This window comes from Saccopteryx bilineata, chromosome 11, assembly GCF_036850765.1.
Source record: "Saccopteryx bilineata isolate mSacBil1 chromosome 11, mSacBil1_pri_phased_curated, whole genome shotgun sequence".
NCBI lineage: Eukaryota > Metazoa > Chordata > Mammalia > Chiroptera > Emballonuridae > Saccopteryx > Saccopteryx bilineata.
Window position 1 is genome coordinate 48,360,650 of NC_089500.1, and position 18,129 is coordinate 48,378,778.

Genomic DNA, 18,129 nt, shown 5'->3' on the forward strand with positions numbered 1-18,129 from the left:
TGAGAATAAGGATGGAAGAAAAAGACTGAAAACAAAAAGACCACAAATATATTTTAAGAAGTTAAAAAGTGGCTGCTGTGCTTGTTAATGAAATTCTGGAATCTATTTTCCATAGCTAGCATTGGATTTTCTATGGTAGGTCACTAAATGATAAAGAGGCCAAGAGTCAGATAAACAAAAAGCAACCTTATCTGGTCAGTTTGAGACTGCAGGAGTTCCTTACCTAGCCTTTCCCTACTCCTTTTTTTTTTTTTAAAGAGAAACAGATTAAGATCTTTAAATCATCAGAATTCTTTATAAAGTTTTTTTTAAATATATATATTTTTAAATTTTTATTTACAGAGACAGAGAGAGTCAGAGAGAGGGATAGACAGGGACAGACAGACAGAAACAGAGAGATGAGAAGCATCAATCATTAGTTTTTCGTTGCATCACTTTAGTTGTTCATTGATTGCTTTCTCATATGTGCCTTGACCGCGGGCCTTCAGCAGACTAAGTAACCCCTTGCTCGAGCCAGTGATCTTGGGTCCAAGCTGGTGAGCTTTTTTGCTCAAGCCAGATGAGCCCATGCTCAAGCTGGCGACCTCGGGGTCTCGAACCTGGGTCTTCAGCATCCCAGTCCGACGCTCTATCCACTGCGCCACCGCCTGGTCAGGCTAAATAATTTTTTTAAAGTAATGTACTTATATATAGTACTCCCTCATTCTTCATTATTAAATCTCTGCTGTTTATGGCAGAATCACAACAGCACAATTTGCAGAAGTATAACTTCTCACTACCTCAGTAGTGTCCTGCCACATGTCTAAAGAAAAGAAATGCATTGTCCAACCCACTGGGCAGGGATCTACACCCACTACTCTCATCTCTGAATCATCAACTAGCTCAGTGGTTTCAGTGTAAAGACTAGGTTACTGTCAGTATTTCTCTATTACAACACTTACGTATTGTTAATTATTTGAAATCTTTCACCCTTCTTAAATGAAAGGTCTTCTGTAGTTCTAGCTTCATAATCATATAAGGCCACAAATATAGTAACACCACCTATTGGAGTAAAAAAAGAAACAAAGTAAATAATATGGACAAATTAACCAAAGAGAAATAAAAAATCACAGTGAACAAAAATGCTTAAGTATTTGTTTTCCTGGTCTCCAAAATCTATTTTGAAAAGTTGGAGATTTGGGCAGCTGACATTTTCAAGTTAATAAGATGCTCTTTTAAGACCTTCTATGAAAGTAGTCTACAAATTCTAAAATTCTACAGACCCAGAGAAACAAATTTAACTTTGATTAGTAGTAGCAACATCTCTGGCTTGAAAGACAGTCAAAGGTCAATTACTTCTTTAGCAGAAAAGGCATTAATGACTACTATAAACCACTTCAATGCACCTAAACTTCTTACAATGAGTGAACATTTTGATCCTTAAGACTAATCATTAACAGAAATAACTAGGGTTTTAGTAGGTTAACTTATTATATTTAATATTCAAATATAAAAACATGTTTTCTCAGCAATTAAATGGCATGGCTGATATTATAAATTCCAAAAATAACTGTCATACATAGCACTGTGTGCAGATGCTTAAGAGATTAGCACACTGAAATAGACAAACCACTGTCTGCAAGCAAATAATAAAACAGATTATCTCATATATCTGGTTTCCAGTCATATTTTACTTACTACTTTTTTGACATGTCTACTTGAATGTCTAACAAGCATTTAAAACTTATTATGTACAAAACAAAGGTGTTGATTTTTTCTCCTCTAACCTGTTACCCAAGTCTTCCCTACATAAGCAAATGGCATTATCAATCAGGTACCCAGACTATTGGTTCTACTTCTAATATACCTTCTTTTCCATTTCTACTGCTGCCACCTAATCCTTGTTGTCTCTCACTGGGACTTCTGAGAATAGTACCCTACTAACTCACTTTGTATCTGCCTCTGTACGTCCATTCTCCATACAGAAACTCATGAAGAATTCGTTTCTTTAAAAAGGAAATCCAATCGTGAAAATCCTTAGCTGAAATGTTTTCAACAGCTTTTTTCTGACTTTGAATAAAACCTAAACTTCTTACCAGAGTCTATGACAGCCTGAGTAATCTTGACTCTTTAATCACAAATTATACAATTCTACCCTCTGCAAATATGGTTTCCTCAGTAGCCCTCAAAAACAGCCAAATCCTTGTGTACCTCCTAAACTCTGTACTTGTTACTCTCTCTGCCTAGAATGCTCTTTTCCCAGTTCTGCATTATGTTTAGATTATTCTCATTAATCAAACCTCAGTTCAAATGATTTCCTCTCAAGATTCCTTTTCTTGATCATCTAAAGCAGTGGTCCCCAACCCCCGGGCCGTGGACTGGTACCGGTCCGTGGGCCATTTGGTACTGGTCCACAGAGAAAGAATAAATAACTTAAATTACTTCCGTTTTATTTATATTTAAGTCTGAACGATGTTTTATTTTTTTAAAATGACCAGATTCCCTTTGTAACATTCGTCTAAGACTCACTCTTGACACTTGTCTCGGTCGCGTGATACATTTATCCGTCCCACCCTAAAGGCCAGTCCGTGAAAATATTTTCTGACATTAGACTGGTCCGTGGCCCAAAAAAGGTTGGGACCACTGATCTAAAGGGCCTTCACCAATCTTCTGGTTAGTTTTTGCATAGCATTCAAGAACTACTAATCATTCTGTTTAATTACTTACATAATTTGTCCAACCTCACTATACTGTAAACTCCATTATGGTAGAAACCTTGTTTCTCTTGCTAACAACTCTCCATACTTGGCACATAGACACTCCATATTTATTAATAAATTAATATCCATGATCAGACTACACTGCTCATATAAATAAACTAATTTAGGCAACTAAAGTATGTCAGGTATCAATATCTATTTTAATCATTTTGGATTACCATCTTTCCCAAATATGATATATAACCCTGAAGATAATATAAACTTTTGCTGATGACTGTGAAACACTATCATGGCCAATGATTCCTGAAGTATTTAGAGTTAGGGGGTTGGAATTAGATTGTAATGGACTCTTTGAGGTCCATAACTCCCCACATGAACAATTCAACAAATTAGTTTGTGGCATTCTTCTGGACACTATTCCTCTTTTGTCCCCATTTTGTGTTAGAAGAGACAAATGTGACTCAGTTTGATGCTGACAATTGTTTTGTCAAGTCTAAAGATCAAGTGGACACTCTAAGGGCTGCAAGAGAGAGCAAAGAAACTTGAGTTGTTGATAACATCAAGGAACTGCTGAATCATGGAATCCTGGAGCTCATTCTACCTTTTAAGCCAGTTGTGTTTTGTTATTTAAGCCAAAAGCATCCTGAGATGGGACCCTTCATAAAAGAATTCCCCATCTTTTTAAAGTTTCTAACTACTTTTTAAAGAGCATTTCTGGTTCCATTAAAGGTTGCCAGCTTTCACTTATTACTGTTCTTGAAAGGATATTAAGATATAAATAATAAATGGAGTTCTGGAATAGGATATTAAATCTAGGCTTTCCTGCTTATTATCTGTGACTCTGAAAAAAAAAATCATTTAAACTCTGAGCCTCAGAATGTTTCTCTTTTAAATCACTAGTACCTAACAGAAAAATTGTATTATTACCACTTTGCCATTTAATTAACATTCATTAAGTAATTACTATTATACTTTAATAGTGGATAGCACTATACAATCCTGAGAAATTGCAATATTCTTGAGGAAGAGGTATGTTTTAATTTATTTTTCAATTAGAGCTGACATATAATATTGCATTAGTTTTGGGTATATAACATAGTGATTGGACATTTACATACTTCATGAAGTGATCACACCAGTAAGTCTAGTCCATCTGACACCATACATAATTATGACTATATTTCCTATGCTATATTTTATATTGTTTTAAATCATTATATACCCAGTGACAGCCACACAATAGGTACTCAAAAATTATTTGAAAAATGAATTAGTAAAATACTTAATGGTGTAAGTACATAATTATCATCATATTATCTTCAGATTTACCTAAAATATTTCCATGTATACAATAAATTACTTTAATTTTTATGTTAGACTTTAATTTTCACATAAACTTTTTTTGTGTGTGACAGAGACAGAGAAAGGGACAGATAGGGACAGACAAGACAGGAAGGGAGAGAGATGAGAAGCATCAACTCTTCATTGCAGCACCCTAGTTGTTCACTGATTGCTTTCTCATATGTGCCTAGACCGGGGGGCTACAGCAGACCGAGTAACCCCTTGCTCAAGCCAGCGACCTAGGGCTCACGCTGGTGAGCCTTGCTTAAACCAGATGAGCCGCGCTCAAGCTGGCTACCTCAGGGTTTCGAACCTGGGTCCTCTGTGACCCAGTCCAATGCTCTATCCACTGTGCCCCTGTCTGGTCAGGCCATATAAACATTTAAAAAGTCCCCCCGTAAGTTATTTTCCTTACAGCAGGCAAACCTTATGTATGTATTGCCCAAGGTCACTTTCTCAAACTTAGAACAGAATTGTCCATTTAAATCTCACCTGTTAAACCAGCAGGATATGAACTTGGCACCACTGAGAATGAGGAAGATGCTCCTCCAAAAGGTGTCACCCCTGAGGATCCTCCAAATGGTGTCACTGAGAGACTGCTAAAATTAACAGATGTTCCCTTCGCTGAAGATGACGGTGTCGCTGCAGTGTGTTCTGCTCCATAATGGCTGACGCTTGTACTGATGGGTTCTGGAATGTTTTCTGCTCTGTATTTAATTGCTGGACTTTTGTTTTCTTTACTTTTAATGCAGCCCATTATCAATCTACAAAAGTAATAAGGTAAATACTTTGAGAAATAGTTAACATAAAGGATACTCAAGATGCAATTCAAAAGTTAAATTTAAACAAAGCATTTTTCTCCTGCAAAAAGTTACATGAACAAAACAAAAATAAAAACTGGACAGCTAAAAATGAAGTCTCTTCCCGTCATTATCTGCCAAAGCATCATTCCAATTATATCATTCTCTAGCTCAACCACTTTTAAGGGCCCAAAGACAACATGCCACAGTGTGTAGGAAAAACTACAGGCTTTGGAGCCAGGGAGACTTAAGTTTGAATCCTGGCTTTCTACTTACTAGCAGAGCGATTTAGGTATGTTGCTTAACCTCTCTGTACTTCAGTTATTTGAAAAAGAAAAATAATAACACCTACTTCATAAGGTTTTCTACTTAAATTAACTCAAGTTTATTACAAGTTTTAGATTAATATCTGGCACATAGTAGGTACTACTAGCAAATACTGGTTATACTCCTACCGGTCCTAGCACCATATAATAGAAATATAATCTGAGGCCTTGGCCGTATAGCTTGGTTGGTTACAGCACTGTCCCAATGCACAGGTAGCCAGTTCGATCCCTGATCAGGGTACCTACAGAAACAGATCAATGTTCCTGTCTCTCTCTCTCCCCGCTTCCCTCCCCCCGTCTCTGAAATCAATAAATAAAATTTTTAAAAAATTAGAAATATAATCTGAGCCACAGTATCATTTTAAATTTTCTAGGAGCCATATTAAAATAAAAAGTAAATTTAATTTTAATAATATATTTTATTTAATCCAATGCATAAAAAATTTTCAATATAACATACAAGTTTTTAATGAGATGTTTTATGTTCTTTTTTTGTACTAAACCTTGGAAATCTTAAGCTTACAGTACATCTCAATTTGGACCAGGCATGTTTCAAGCACTCCACAGCTGTCTGTAGCTAATGGCTCCCATGCTGGACAGTGTGGCTCCATATCCTTCCCCTTCCTTATCGACGGACACCACTCAATGCTTACCAAATCTGACCCCAATCTATCCTTCCAACTTCATCTCCTAATTTTTCCTCATACTTATTTTATGCATGCCACAAAAAAAAACCTATTTCCCCAATACCTGTGCCCTATGTTTTCCCATTTTTGTGGGCTTTTTCATCCCCAAAGTGTCTCTGTCCATAATACTCTCCGCATATCTCTACCTGCTAAACTTTATCCATTCTCTGATGAGGATCCCAAATGTTACTTTTCCATTTAGGCTCTCTTAATAATTGGTAAAATATATTTTTCTTTAAAATTTCCAATGTCTTTGGGGAAAATTTTTGTATGAACTTTCACGTTATTTCTTTTTGTAAAGATGTTATTTATTTATTTATTTATTTATTTATTTATTTATTTTTAGAGAGAGTGGGGGGGAGAGAGAGAGAGAGAGAGAGAGAGAGAGTCAGGGGGCAGGAAGTATCAATCATAATAGCTGCTTCTCATATGTGCCTTGACCAGGCAAGTCCTGGCGTTCTGAACTGGCGACCTCAGCATTCCAGGTCGACGCGTTATCCACTGCACCACTACAGGTCAGGCATTTCTTAAAAGCAAGAGTTACTGCCTGACCTGTGGTGGCGCAGTGGATAACGCGTCGACCTGGAATGCTGAGGTCGCTGGTTCAAAACCCTGGGCTTGCCTGGTCAAGGCTCATATGGGAATTGATGCTTCCTGCTCTTCCACCCCCCTTTCTCTCTAAAAATGAATAAATAAAATCTTTAAAAAAAAAAAGGCAAGAGTTACTCATCTCTTACACACTATACAGTCTACCAATGGGACATACATATAGCAAGTTTAATAATATTACAAAATCTCCATTATATTTTTTACTTCCTGAAGAGACACTAATGGAGATTCCATTAATTCACTTACTTTTAAAAGTTATTGTTAGCCTGACCTGTGGTGGCACAGTGGATAAAGCATTGACCTGGAATGCTAAGGTCACTGGTTCGAAACCTTGGGTTTCCCAGGTCGAGGAACATATGGGAAGCAACTACTGTGAGTTGATGTTTCCTACATCCCCTATTTCTCTCTCTCTCTTAAAAAAAAATAGTCACTGTTATATGACAGTTTTTCCCTTCTTCTATGGCATTCAAAAGGAAATTAGGTGAGTGATAAGATGACTGCCTCCTAAATTGTAAAAGACAACCTCGGCCATGTAACACTAATTTAAAATGCAGCTATAAATATTAAAATAGAAAGTCTCAGAACCTCTGAGTTGAAAGGTTTTCAGCTATCTTAAATGGGTATATTCTGAGATTGTGACGGTTAAGCACAGCACTGAAACATGACTGGGACTGGAAATCTAATTATCTATTGAAAACACTATGAGAAAACTGTAAGCCAAACATACAAAAGGCAATTACTTCTAAAAGTGTTAGAAACAACAAAAGATAAGTCATTTAATAACTTAGTGTTGGAAAAGTCTATTAAACCAGAATGTAAAAGCAGAAGAAACCTTAAAAGAAAAGATTAATGGACATATGATCATGTACTTTCTGTTTGGGAGCAGGGGTGAAGACAAACTTTTTTTTTTTTAAAGGGAGAAGAGGAGAGGCAGAATGCTACACTCTCACATGCACCTGACCAGGATCCACCTGGCAAGCCCCCTATTGGGGCGATGCTCTGCCCATCTGGGGCTGTTGCTCTGTTGCTTGGCAACTGAGCTATTTTATTTTAGCACCTGAGGTGAGGCCAAGGAACCATCTTCAGCGCCTGGGGCCAACTTGCTCCAATTAAGCCATGGTTGCCGGAGGAGAAGAGCGAGATAGAGAGAAGGAAGGTGGGGAGGGGTGGAGAAGCAGATGTTCACTTCTCCTGTGTGCCCTGACCAGGAATCAAACCTGGGACATCCACAAGTCAGGCTGACACTCTATCACTGAGCCACCTGGCTAGAGCCAGACAAACACTCTTAAGTGAAGCTAAAAAGATAAAGGGGAAAGCACTTGTGCTTGCACATGCTCTTATTTGCTCACAACACACACATAAAGGTACACATATGAAAACTGGTCGATGTTCTTAAAATTCTTCTTACATATGAAAAAAAGTAACCCCTCAGAAAAATAGAGAAGACTATTACGAGACAATTCACAAATGAAATACAAAAGGCCTATTAGCATATGAAGATATGTTCAACCTTCCCAGTCTTCTAATACATGAAAATGTAAAAGGTTTCAGATTGACAACTTTTGACTCAACACTCAAAGTTGAAGGGTGAATTATAATAAAAAATCTATATCTAAAAAATGTTAAATACAAAAATACTTAAAAATCCATAAAGAATTTTCAAAATTACCTATATCCAAAGTCTAAATATTAATAGAACATTAACAATGGCATAAATTAACCTTGGAATAAACAGTAGTTGGATGGCGAAAAGATTTATGAAAACCAGTAACTGCATTATTTTAAATTTGATAACATGCCAATTAAAATACATCAATTTATATCACAGGTTATTATCATTATTCACCCAAACCCTATATCCATTACCAGCTTCCATAATCACTTCTGTTCACCTTTTTGTCCAGTCAGGATCCTTGCTCCTAGGCCTTTCGCTCTGCAAGTCACCACTCCTAACTTCTGGTTCCTTCAAAAGTCACACCTTTTTTCTGCTTTACCCTACCACTTTTCCATTACTACTCTTAACCTGTCCTCTAGCCTTTTTCTCTTAATCCAGAGTTATTAGTCCAGCTTTTCACAACCCACTTACACTTTCTAATAGCACCAGGAGAAAACACCATTTTTATTCTAGTCCCAGTATCAATATACAGAAGACATTCTGTGTATCACTGCTGCTCACCTCCTTGAGAAGCATTATTATAAACACTGAAAGTTCCCGGCCAGGGCACATAGGAGAAGCGCCCATTTGCTTCTCTACCCCCCCCCCCCTCTTTCCTCTCTGTCTCTCTCTTCCCCTCCCGCAGTCAAGGCTCCATTGGAGCAAAGATGGCCCGGGCGCTCGGGATGGCTCCTTGGCCTCTGCCCAGGCACTAGAGTTGCTCTGGTCGTGGCAGAGTGACGCCCCGCCCCGGAGGGGCAGAGCATTGCCCCCTGGTGGGCAGAGCGTTGCCCCTGGTGGGCGTGCCGGGTGGATCCCAGTAGGGCGCATGACTATCTCTACCCGTTTCCAGCTTCAGAAAAAAAAAAAAAATAATAATAATAAAAAAATAAAATAAAAAATAAACACTGGAAGTGATTTACATTTTAAAGTCAATGAGTTACACAGATTTTTATGGACTGTTTTAGAAATGTAACATTTAAAACACTTTTGTGGGAAAGTTTTGTGGGAAAATATATATAATTTTATTTATATATATATATAAAATTTATTTTTGTGACAGAGACAGAGAGAGGGATAGAGACAGATAGGCAGGAAGGGAGAGAGATAAGAAGCATCAATTCTCCATTGCGGCTTCTCAGTCGTTCATTGATTGCTTTCTCATATGTGCCTTGACTGGGTGGGGTTGGGGGGGGGGCTACAGCAGACTGAGTGACTCTTTGCTCAAGTCAGTGACCATGGGGTCATATCTATGATCCCACACTCAAGCCAGCGACCCCACACTCAAACTGGTGAGCCTTGCTCAAGCCGGATGAGCTTTCACTAAAGCTGGTGACCTCAGGGTTTCGAACCTGGGTATTCTGCATCCCAGTCCGATGCTCTATCCATTTTGCCACCACCTGGTCAGGCAGAGAGAGAGAGAGAGAGAGAGACATATGTATATATATAATTATGTATATATGTATATAGATATATATACACATATACATGTATATATGTAATTAATAACATTTATTGGGTATTACAAAGGAAGGTGAGGACTGTAAGAAATGGTCCCTTTTCTTTATTTAAGGCTACAAATCAGTGTAGAAAATGAACACAGTATTGTAAAACATGGAAAATGCTAGAGTAAAAAAAAATGTTAAGAGTGAAAGGATGTATAGAATCATGGGAATGCAACAGAAGTTGCTGGCTCTGCCTTGAGTGCTTGGGAAGAAAATTTTGTAAAGACTGTATTCACTCCCTGGTATTTCACTGAACACTTTAAAAGTAGTTACTATGTTTGTTAAGGGCTAGATAAACCCAAAATTTCTAGTTTTAACTGAGAGGAAAGACATACTGTAACTGAGGAAGAGAAGAGAAAAACAGGTTTTTCTGGACCAATGAGTTCAGTTTCAGATGTTAGTTTTAGGTGCCTGTGGGGGAATCCTGTTGAGAATTCCAGGGATTGCTAGTAAGTTTAAAAGTTAGAAAAAGGCACAAACCAAAAAAAGATGAAACCAAAATATTTTCGAAGTTTAAGCACATCTTTGAGAGATAATAAAACTCACCCAAGGTACAGAATCAAAGGGATGTCAATCTATAGGACAACTACATATAAGGAAAGACAGGCAAAGAAATTAAGAAGTAGCAATTTGAGTTGAGAGTATTTTTGTAAATATAAAAACATGGCTGGAAAAGCCTGACCAGGCGGTGGCACAATGGATAGAGCGTCGGACTGGGATGCGGAAGGACCCAGGTTCGAGACCCCAAGGTCGCAAGCTTGAGCGCGGGCTCATCTGGCTTGAGCAAAAAGCTCACCAGCTTGAACCCAAGGTCGCTGGCTCCAGCAAGGAGTTACTCGGTCTGCTGAAGGCCCCCGGTCAGGGCACATATGAGAAAGCAATCAATGAACAACTAAGGTGTCGCAAGGAAGAACTGATGATTGATGCTTCTCATCTCTCTCCGTTTCTGTCTGTCTGTCCCTATCTATCCCTCTCTCTGTCCCTGTAAAAAAAAAAAATTCTGTTGTCTGAGACGCATTGGAAAATGACATGCATTTGACTAGTCCAAAAAAGTGCTCAACAAATGTTATTGAATAATGCTGAAAAATAAAATATTAAAAATTTTATTAAAAAAAAAACATGGCTGGAAAAGATAATCAATTTAAAGACAGTGGAATCTGTGGGGAAGAGTTCCAAATATACCTGTGGCATTTTTTTTTTTATAAAAGGAATGTAAAACAAATGGAGAAAATATTAATGTGTTAAATGTAGGTAAATGTGGGATCCAAGATGGTGGCAGAGCAGGTATAAACTACACTCACTTCCTCCCAAGACCAAACTGGAATTAGAACTAAGTTATAGAACAATTATCCTGAATAATCAACTGAAGACTAGCTGAAGAGAAGTCTTATAACCAAGATTTATAGAATAAGCCTCATCTAGGTAGGAAGGGCAGAGATGTGAAGAGTTGGGCCCACACCCATGAGCTGCAGTTGAGGTTCTGGAGGGATATCTTGGCACCATAGCCAAGAAAAGGTGCCAATATAACATCTGGCTGTGAAAAGCAACAGGGTTTCTGTCCACCAGGGAGACACTGGAGTCCGCTAGAGACACCGGCACCCTCATAAAGAGCCAATGAATAACATTTTGTTCACAGCCACTCACCCCGGGCTATGGCAGTGAGAGGGTAGAGCAGACCAGTCACAAGAGGGGCGTCTGGAGTTTGTGGCTCTGGGGAAGAAGCCGAAAGGACAGCCGCCAGGATCCCTATGCTGAGTCATTCTCCCATAGCACAGACAGCATCTTTTTTGGGTGGAGCACTACATTCTATGTGGCATCAGCCTGGGGGAAAATAATTGCTCCATTTTTTGAATTCTCTCTTCCATCACCCTGTAGAGCTTATGACCTGTTGAGAAGTCCAGCCAGAAGCTCTTTCAGTGACTGAACCTAACAGGTAGCTTGCAAGCAGAGGCAGACAAGGCAGATGTTGTAATGCCTACGGACCTTTGATAATCTGCCCCAGGCCTGGTGCTGGTAAAAGCCAGTCTTGATGTGAGTTTGGTGCTTCCAATGCACACCCAACTTAGCAGAGGCAGCGATAAACCCATGTGCAGCAGAGGGAGCCATAAATTGTTGATTGCTTGTAACTACAAAAAGGTTGCCAAAGGCCAGTCACAGGCAGTCTCACACTGGCCTGCATCAGAGTACTTCCCAAGAAGTCCAGAACCAACATACCTACCCAATGGCCAGCTTCAGACAAAAGCAGAGCAAAATCCAATAAACTTCATAAGCAGCATACCCAAAGGGAGACCTCAGCAGGCACCAGACACTGCTAAGGCAAATGCCGCTTTGTGTAGACAGCAATACAGTTTGCACTACATAGTTGGGATTGAGCCTCACAGTCAGCCAGCCTGAGGGTGGATACTATGCACAAATGGGCCATTATCAATCAAGACACAATTACAACAGGAAGGCCCACATAACCCATACAAGGTACATTCCTGGAGCACAGAGATCACCGTGATCAAGGAGACTAACATCAGACCCCAAGAGACACCTACTTCATAATGCCACCCTGCAAAGTCTGGGAGTCAAAGAAGAACTATCTAATACACAGAAACAAACACAAAGAGGAAGCCAAAATGGGGGGAAAAAAACCTAACAGGTTTCAAATGAAAGAACAGGAGAAATCTCCAGAATAAAGAGCTAAATAAAATAGAGGCAAGCAACTTATCAAATAAACAGTTCAAAGTAATGGTTATAAAGATGTTTAACAGCATGAAAAAGAACATATAAACCATAAAAAATGACAAGTCAGAAATGAAGATGATAACATCTGAGATAAAGAATACACTGGAAGGATTAAACAGTAGGTTGATGAGCAATTTAGAAGACAGGGTAGCAGAACATACTGAATCACAGCAGCAAAAAGAAAAAAAAATTTTTTTAAATGAAATACAGTTTTTAAGGGACCTTTGGGATAACGTGAAGCATAACAATATCCCCAAAACAAGGGTACCAGAAAAAAGAGCAAGCAAGGGATCGAGAACCCAGTGAAGAAATAATGACCTAAAAATTCCCTAATCTGGTGATTGTAAAAGATACACAAGTCCAAGAAATGCAGAGTCCCAAACAAGATGGACCCAAAGAGGACCATCAGTGTTAAATTGGCAAACGTTAAAGACAAAGAGAGAAATTAAAAGCCACGAGAGAAAGACAGTTACCTAGAGAGAGCTCCCATAGGACTATCAGCTGATTTCTGAACAGAAGCATTTCAGGCCAGAAGGGATTAGCATAAAATATTCAAAGTCATGAAAACAAGAACCTACAACCAAGACTACTTTACCCACCAAGGCTATCATTTAAAATTGAAGGAGGCCCTGGCCACTTACAGTGTCATCCTGAAACAGTAAGGTTGCGACTTCAATCCCTCCCTGGTCAGGGAGGCAACCAAAGAGTGTACAACTAAGTGGAACAAAAAAATGAATGCTTCTCTATCTCTCTCTTCCTCTGTCTCTCTAAAAGCAATCAATAAAAACTAAAATAGAGTAAAATAAAATCGAGGAAGAAATAAAGGTCTTCTCAGATAAGAAAAAAGCTAAAGGAGTTTATTATTACCAACCAGTATTACAAGACATGTTAAAGAGCCTGCTTTAAAAAGACACCTTTTTAAAAAAAGCAGAAGAAATAAAAAAACCCAGAGGAACATGGTTAAAAGAATAAATTGGCAATATGTACCTATTGATAAATACTTTATTATTATTATTATTATTATTATTATTTTTACAGAGACAGAGAGAGTCAGAGTGAGGGATAGACAGAGACGGAGAGATGAGAGGCATCAATCATTAGTTTTTCGTTGTACATTGCAACACCTTAGTTGTTCCTTGATTGCTTTCTCATATGTGCCTTGACCGTGGGCCTTCAGCAGACTGAATAACCCCTTGCTCGAGCCAGCGACCTTGGGTCCAAGCTGGAGAGCTTTTTTTTTTTTTTTTGCTCAAGCCAGATGAGCCTGCGCTCAAACTGGCAACCTCGGGGTCTCGAACCTGGGTCTTCCGCATCCCAGTCTGATGTTCTATCCACTGCGCCACCGCCTGGTCAGGCTCGATAAATACTTTAAATGTAAGTGACTTACATACTCCAATCAAAAGACATAAGACTGCCTGACCTGTGGTGGCGCAGTGGATAAAGCCTTGACCTGTTATGCTGAGGTCGCCAGTTTGAAATCCTGGGCTTGCCTGGTCAAGGCACATATGGGAGTTGATGCTTCCTGATCCTCCCACTTCTCTCTCCCTTTCTCTCTCTGTCTCTCTCTAAAAATGAATACATAAAATCTAAAAAAAAATATATAAGACAAATATACAGTAATGGAAAATGATCTGACCTTGGGTGACGGGCACACAACCCAATCAACAATTCATATACTATAGAAATGTTTACCTGAAATTTACGTACTCTTATTGTCACCCCATTAAACTTAATTTCTAAAAAAAAAAAAAAAAAGGGTAGCTGAATAGATAAGAAAACAAGCCTGACCAGGCAGGTAGCACAGTGGATAGAGCATCAGTCTGGGATGCTGAGGCCCCAGATTTGAAACTCCGAGGTTGCGGGCTTGAGCATGGGGTCATAGATATGACCCCATAGGTCACTGGCTTGAGCCTAAGGTCTCTGGCTTGAAGCCCAAGGTTGCTGGCTTCAGCAAGGCATTACTGGCTTGGCTGGAGGCCCCCCGTTAAGGCACACGAGAAAGCAATAAATGAACAACTAAAGTGCCACAACAAAGAACTGATATTTCTTATCACTCTCCCTTGCTGTCTGTCTGTCCTTGTCTCTCTCTCTCTTGCTAAAAAAAAAAAGGAAACGAGACCCATATATATGCTGTCTATAAGAACTCAACCTCAGAACAGTAAAAGAATAAAAATCAGTATTTCATGAAAATAAAAGTAAAAATAATTTTTTACCAGACATTCAAAGAACTAACACCTATCCTCAAGCTATCCCCCCAAAAATCCAAGAGGAGGTAGGACTTCCAAGCTCATTTTACGAGACAAGCATTATCCTAATTTCAAAACCAGGTAAAGACACTACAAAGAAAGCTCTAGGCCTATATCCCAGAAGAACATAGATGCTAAACTTCTCAACAAAATATTAGCAAACTGAATCCAGCAATACATTAAAAAAAATCATACATCATGATCAAGTGGGATTTATTTCAGGGAGGCAAAGCTGGTACAATATTTGCAAATCAATAAACATGATTCATCACATAAACAAAATGAAGGATAAAAATCACATGATCATATCAATAGATGCAGAAAAAGCATTTGATAAAATCCAGCAACCATCTATGATAAAAACTCAGCAAAGTGGGAATACGGGGAACATACCTCAACAAAATAAGGGCCATATATGACAAATGGACAGCCAACATCATACTCAATAGGCAAAAATTAACAGCAATTCCCTTAAGATCAGGAACAAGACAGGAGTGTCCCCTTTCACCACTCTTACTCTACAGAGTACTAGAAGTTCTAGCCACAGCAATCAGACAAGAAGAAATAAAAGGTCTCCAAATTGGAAAAGGATTAGTAAAATAGTCATTATTTGCTGACAAAATGATACTGTACATAGAAAACCCTAAAGTCTCAGCCAAAAAACTACTAAATCTAAAAAATGAATCTGGCAAAGTGGCATGATATAAAATAATATTCAGGAATCACTGGCATTTTTATACACCAATAATGAACTGTCAAAAAGAGAAATTAAGGCTCTGGCCGATGGCTCAGTGGATAAAGCACTGCCCTTGCATATGGGCGTTCTGGGTTTGATTCCTGGTCAGAAAGACAGAAGTGACCATCTGCTTCTCCCCACTACCTCCTTTGCTCCCTTTTCCCCTCCTGCAGCCAGTGGCTCGACTGGTTTGAGCATGACCCTGGGTGCTGAGGATAACTCCATTGGAGTACAACAGCTTCGGGTGCTAAAAATAACTCAGTACCTGAGCACTGACCCAAAATGGGGTTGCCAGGTGGATCCTGGTCCGGGTGCATACAGAAGCCTGCCTCACTATCTCCCTTCCTCTCACCTAAAAAAAAAAAAAAAAGAAAGAGAAATTAAGAAACAACCCCATTCACTACTGCAACAACAAAAATAATAAAGTACCTAGGAATAAATTTGATCAATAAGGTAAAAGATTTGTACTCAGAAAATTACAAGACACTGAAAAAAGAAACTGAGGAAGATACAAACAGAAGCATCTACCATGTTCATAGATAAGAAGAATTAACATCAAAATGTCCATACTACTCAAAGCAATCTACAGATTCAATGCAATTCCTATTAAAATATCAATGGCATACTTCACAGATCTAGAAAAAATATTCCAAAAATTTATATGGAACCAAAAAAGAACCCAAATAGCCTCAGCAATCTTGAAAATGAACAACAAAGTCAAAAGCAGCACACTTCCTGATATCAAGTTATACTACAAGGTCACTGTGATCAAAACAGCCTTTAATAGCATAAGAACAGGCATACAGAACAATGGAACAAAACAGAGAACCCAGAAATAAATCCATGCCTTTACAGTCAATTAATATTTGACAAAGAAGGCAAGAGTATACAATGGAATAAAGACAGTCTCTTTAATAAATGTTGGAAAAATTGGACAGGTATGTGCAAAAAAATGAAACTAGACTACCAACTTACACCATTCACAAAAATTAAAAAAATGAATAAAAGACTTATATGTAAGTTGTGAAATCATTAAAATCTTGAAAGAAAACATAGACAGTAGACTTTCAAACATCTCTCATAGCAATATTTTTGCCAATATATGTCCTCAGGCAAGTGAAATAAAGGACGAAATAAACAAACAGGATTATTTCAAACTAAAAAGCTTTTAAACAGGAAAAAACACCATTAACAAAATAAAAAGACGGCCTGACCAGGCCGTGGCACAGTGGATAGAGTGTCGGACTGGGATGCGAAGAACCCAGGTTTGAGACCCCGAGGTCGCCAGCTTGAGCACGGGCTCATCTGGTTTGAGCAAAGCTCACCAGCTTGGACCCAAGGTTGCTGGCTTGAGCAAGGGGTTACCCGGTCTGCTGAAGGCCCACGGTCAAGGCACATATGAGAAAGCAATTAATGAACAACTAAGGTGTCACAACAAAAAACTGATGACTGATGCTTCTCATCTCTCTCCGTTCTAGTCTGTCTATCCCTCTCTATCCCTCTCTGTCTCTGTAAAAAAAATAATAATAATAAAAAAATAAAAAGACAACCTACCGAATGGGAGAACATATTCGCTGATACATCTGATAAGGGGTTAGTAACCAAAATTTATGAAGAACTTATACAACTCAACAACAGGAAGATAAACAATCCAATTAAAAATGGGCAGTGGATCTGAATAGACACTTCTCCAAAGAGGACATACAGATGGCCAACAGGCATATGAAAAAATGCTCAACGTCACTAATCATTAGAGAAATGCAAATTAAACCACAATGAGATAGAACCTCACACCTGCCAGAATGGCTTTCATGAACAAATCAACACACAAGTGCTGGCGAGGGTGTGGAGAAAAGTGAACCCTCCTAAATGGCTGGTGGGAATGCAGACTGGTGCAGCCACTGTAGAGAATTGTATGCCATTTCCTGAAAAGATTAAAAATGGAACTGCCTTATGACCCAGTGTAAAGCCAGAAACCATGGCCAGAGCCACCAGAGCCATTATCACAGCCGCCTCCTGGCACATGCAGGTTCGCATTGGATTCGGACAGTCGGTAAAGAAACAACGGAGCCACAAACTGGTGGGCCATAGTCTTTAATTCTAGTTTGCACCCGGCGGGCAAGTAAAAATACACACTGGGCTCCAAAACCCAGTCACATTCAGTGCTCACAAAGCTACTGACTTATCCGAGTTTCCTAGAATCAAAGTTTTCTAGCTCACCAGACTTATTCACCTCTGTTCCCCATCTCCTTCCTTATCCCAAATACAAACTCTACACAAACTGGCATCTCACTCAGCACTCCGCCATCTTGGCTGCTTCTCCTGGCCTCCTCCACGTGGCCTTTCTCTGCTCTCCTCTGCTCTCTCTTCTAATGATAATCTCAGGAACCAAGAGGGCAAACTCTCCTTCTGTCCCCATTTTATAGTGTAGAAATCCAAACCCTTAATCCAATATACATAACAGGGAAGTCTCTAATACAAAGTCACTTCTATGAGGCATGATAGGATTGTACCACCTCACACCAAAAGGGGTGGGACAGGCTTAATCCCAAAACCAAGCCCCAGGCTGCAACGATCCACAGAGACACACATTAATATCACTTGGGCAACGGCCTCCACGTGGGCAGTGGCGCCATCTTTAACAAAGTGAGCATAATACATTTTATCTGCCCAACACCCAGTTATCCCACTTCTAGAAATATATCCTAAGAATCGCAAAACACCAATTCAAAACAAGTTATGCGGCCCTGGCCGCTTGGCTCAGTGGTGGAGTGTCGACCTGGCGTGCGGGGGTCCC

General features: G+C 39.1%; 1 protein-coding gene across 3 annotated transcripts in view; it reads right to left on the minus strand.

Moving 5' to 3' along the window:
* YES1 (YES proto-oncogene 1, Src family tyrosine kinase) overlaps positions 1–18,129 on the minus strand; it is a 76,338-nt gene that overhangs the window by 20,699 nt on the left and 37,510 nt on the right. For all 3 annotated transcript variants that reach the window (XM_066246292.1, XM_066246291.1, XM_066246293.1), the window contains 2 exons: positions 4,533–4,804; positions 942–1,041 (listed from right to left, as the gene is read on the minus strand). In XM_066246292.1, coding sequence (XP_066102389.1) covers positions 942–1,041; positions 4,533–4,797 — 365 coding nt within the window. In that variant the 5' untranslated portion in view covers positions 4,798–4,804. The remainder of the gene's footprint in view (positions 1–941; positions 1,042–4,532; positions 4,805–18,129) is intronic.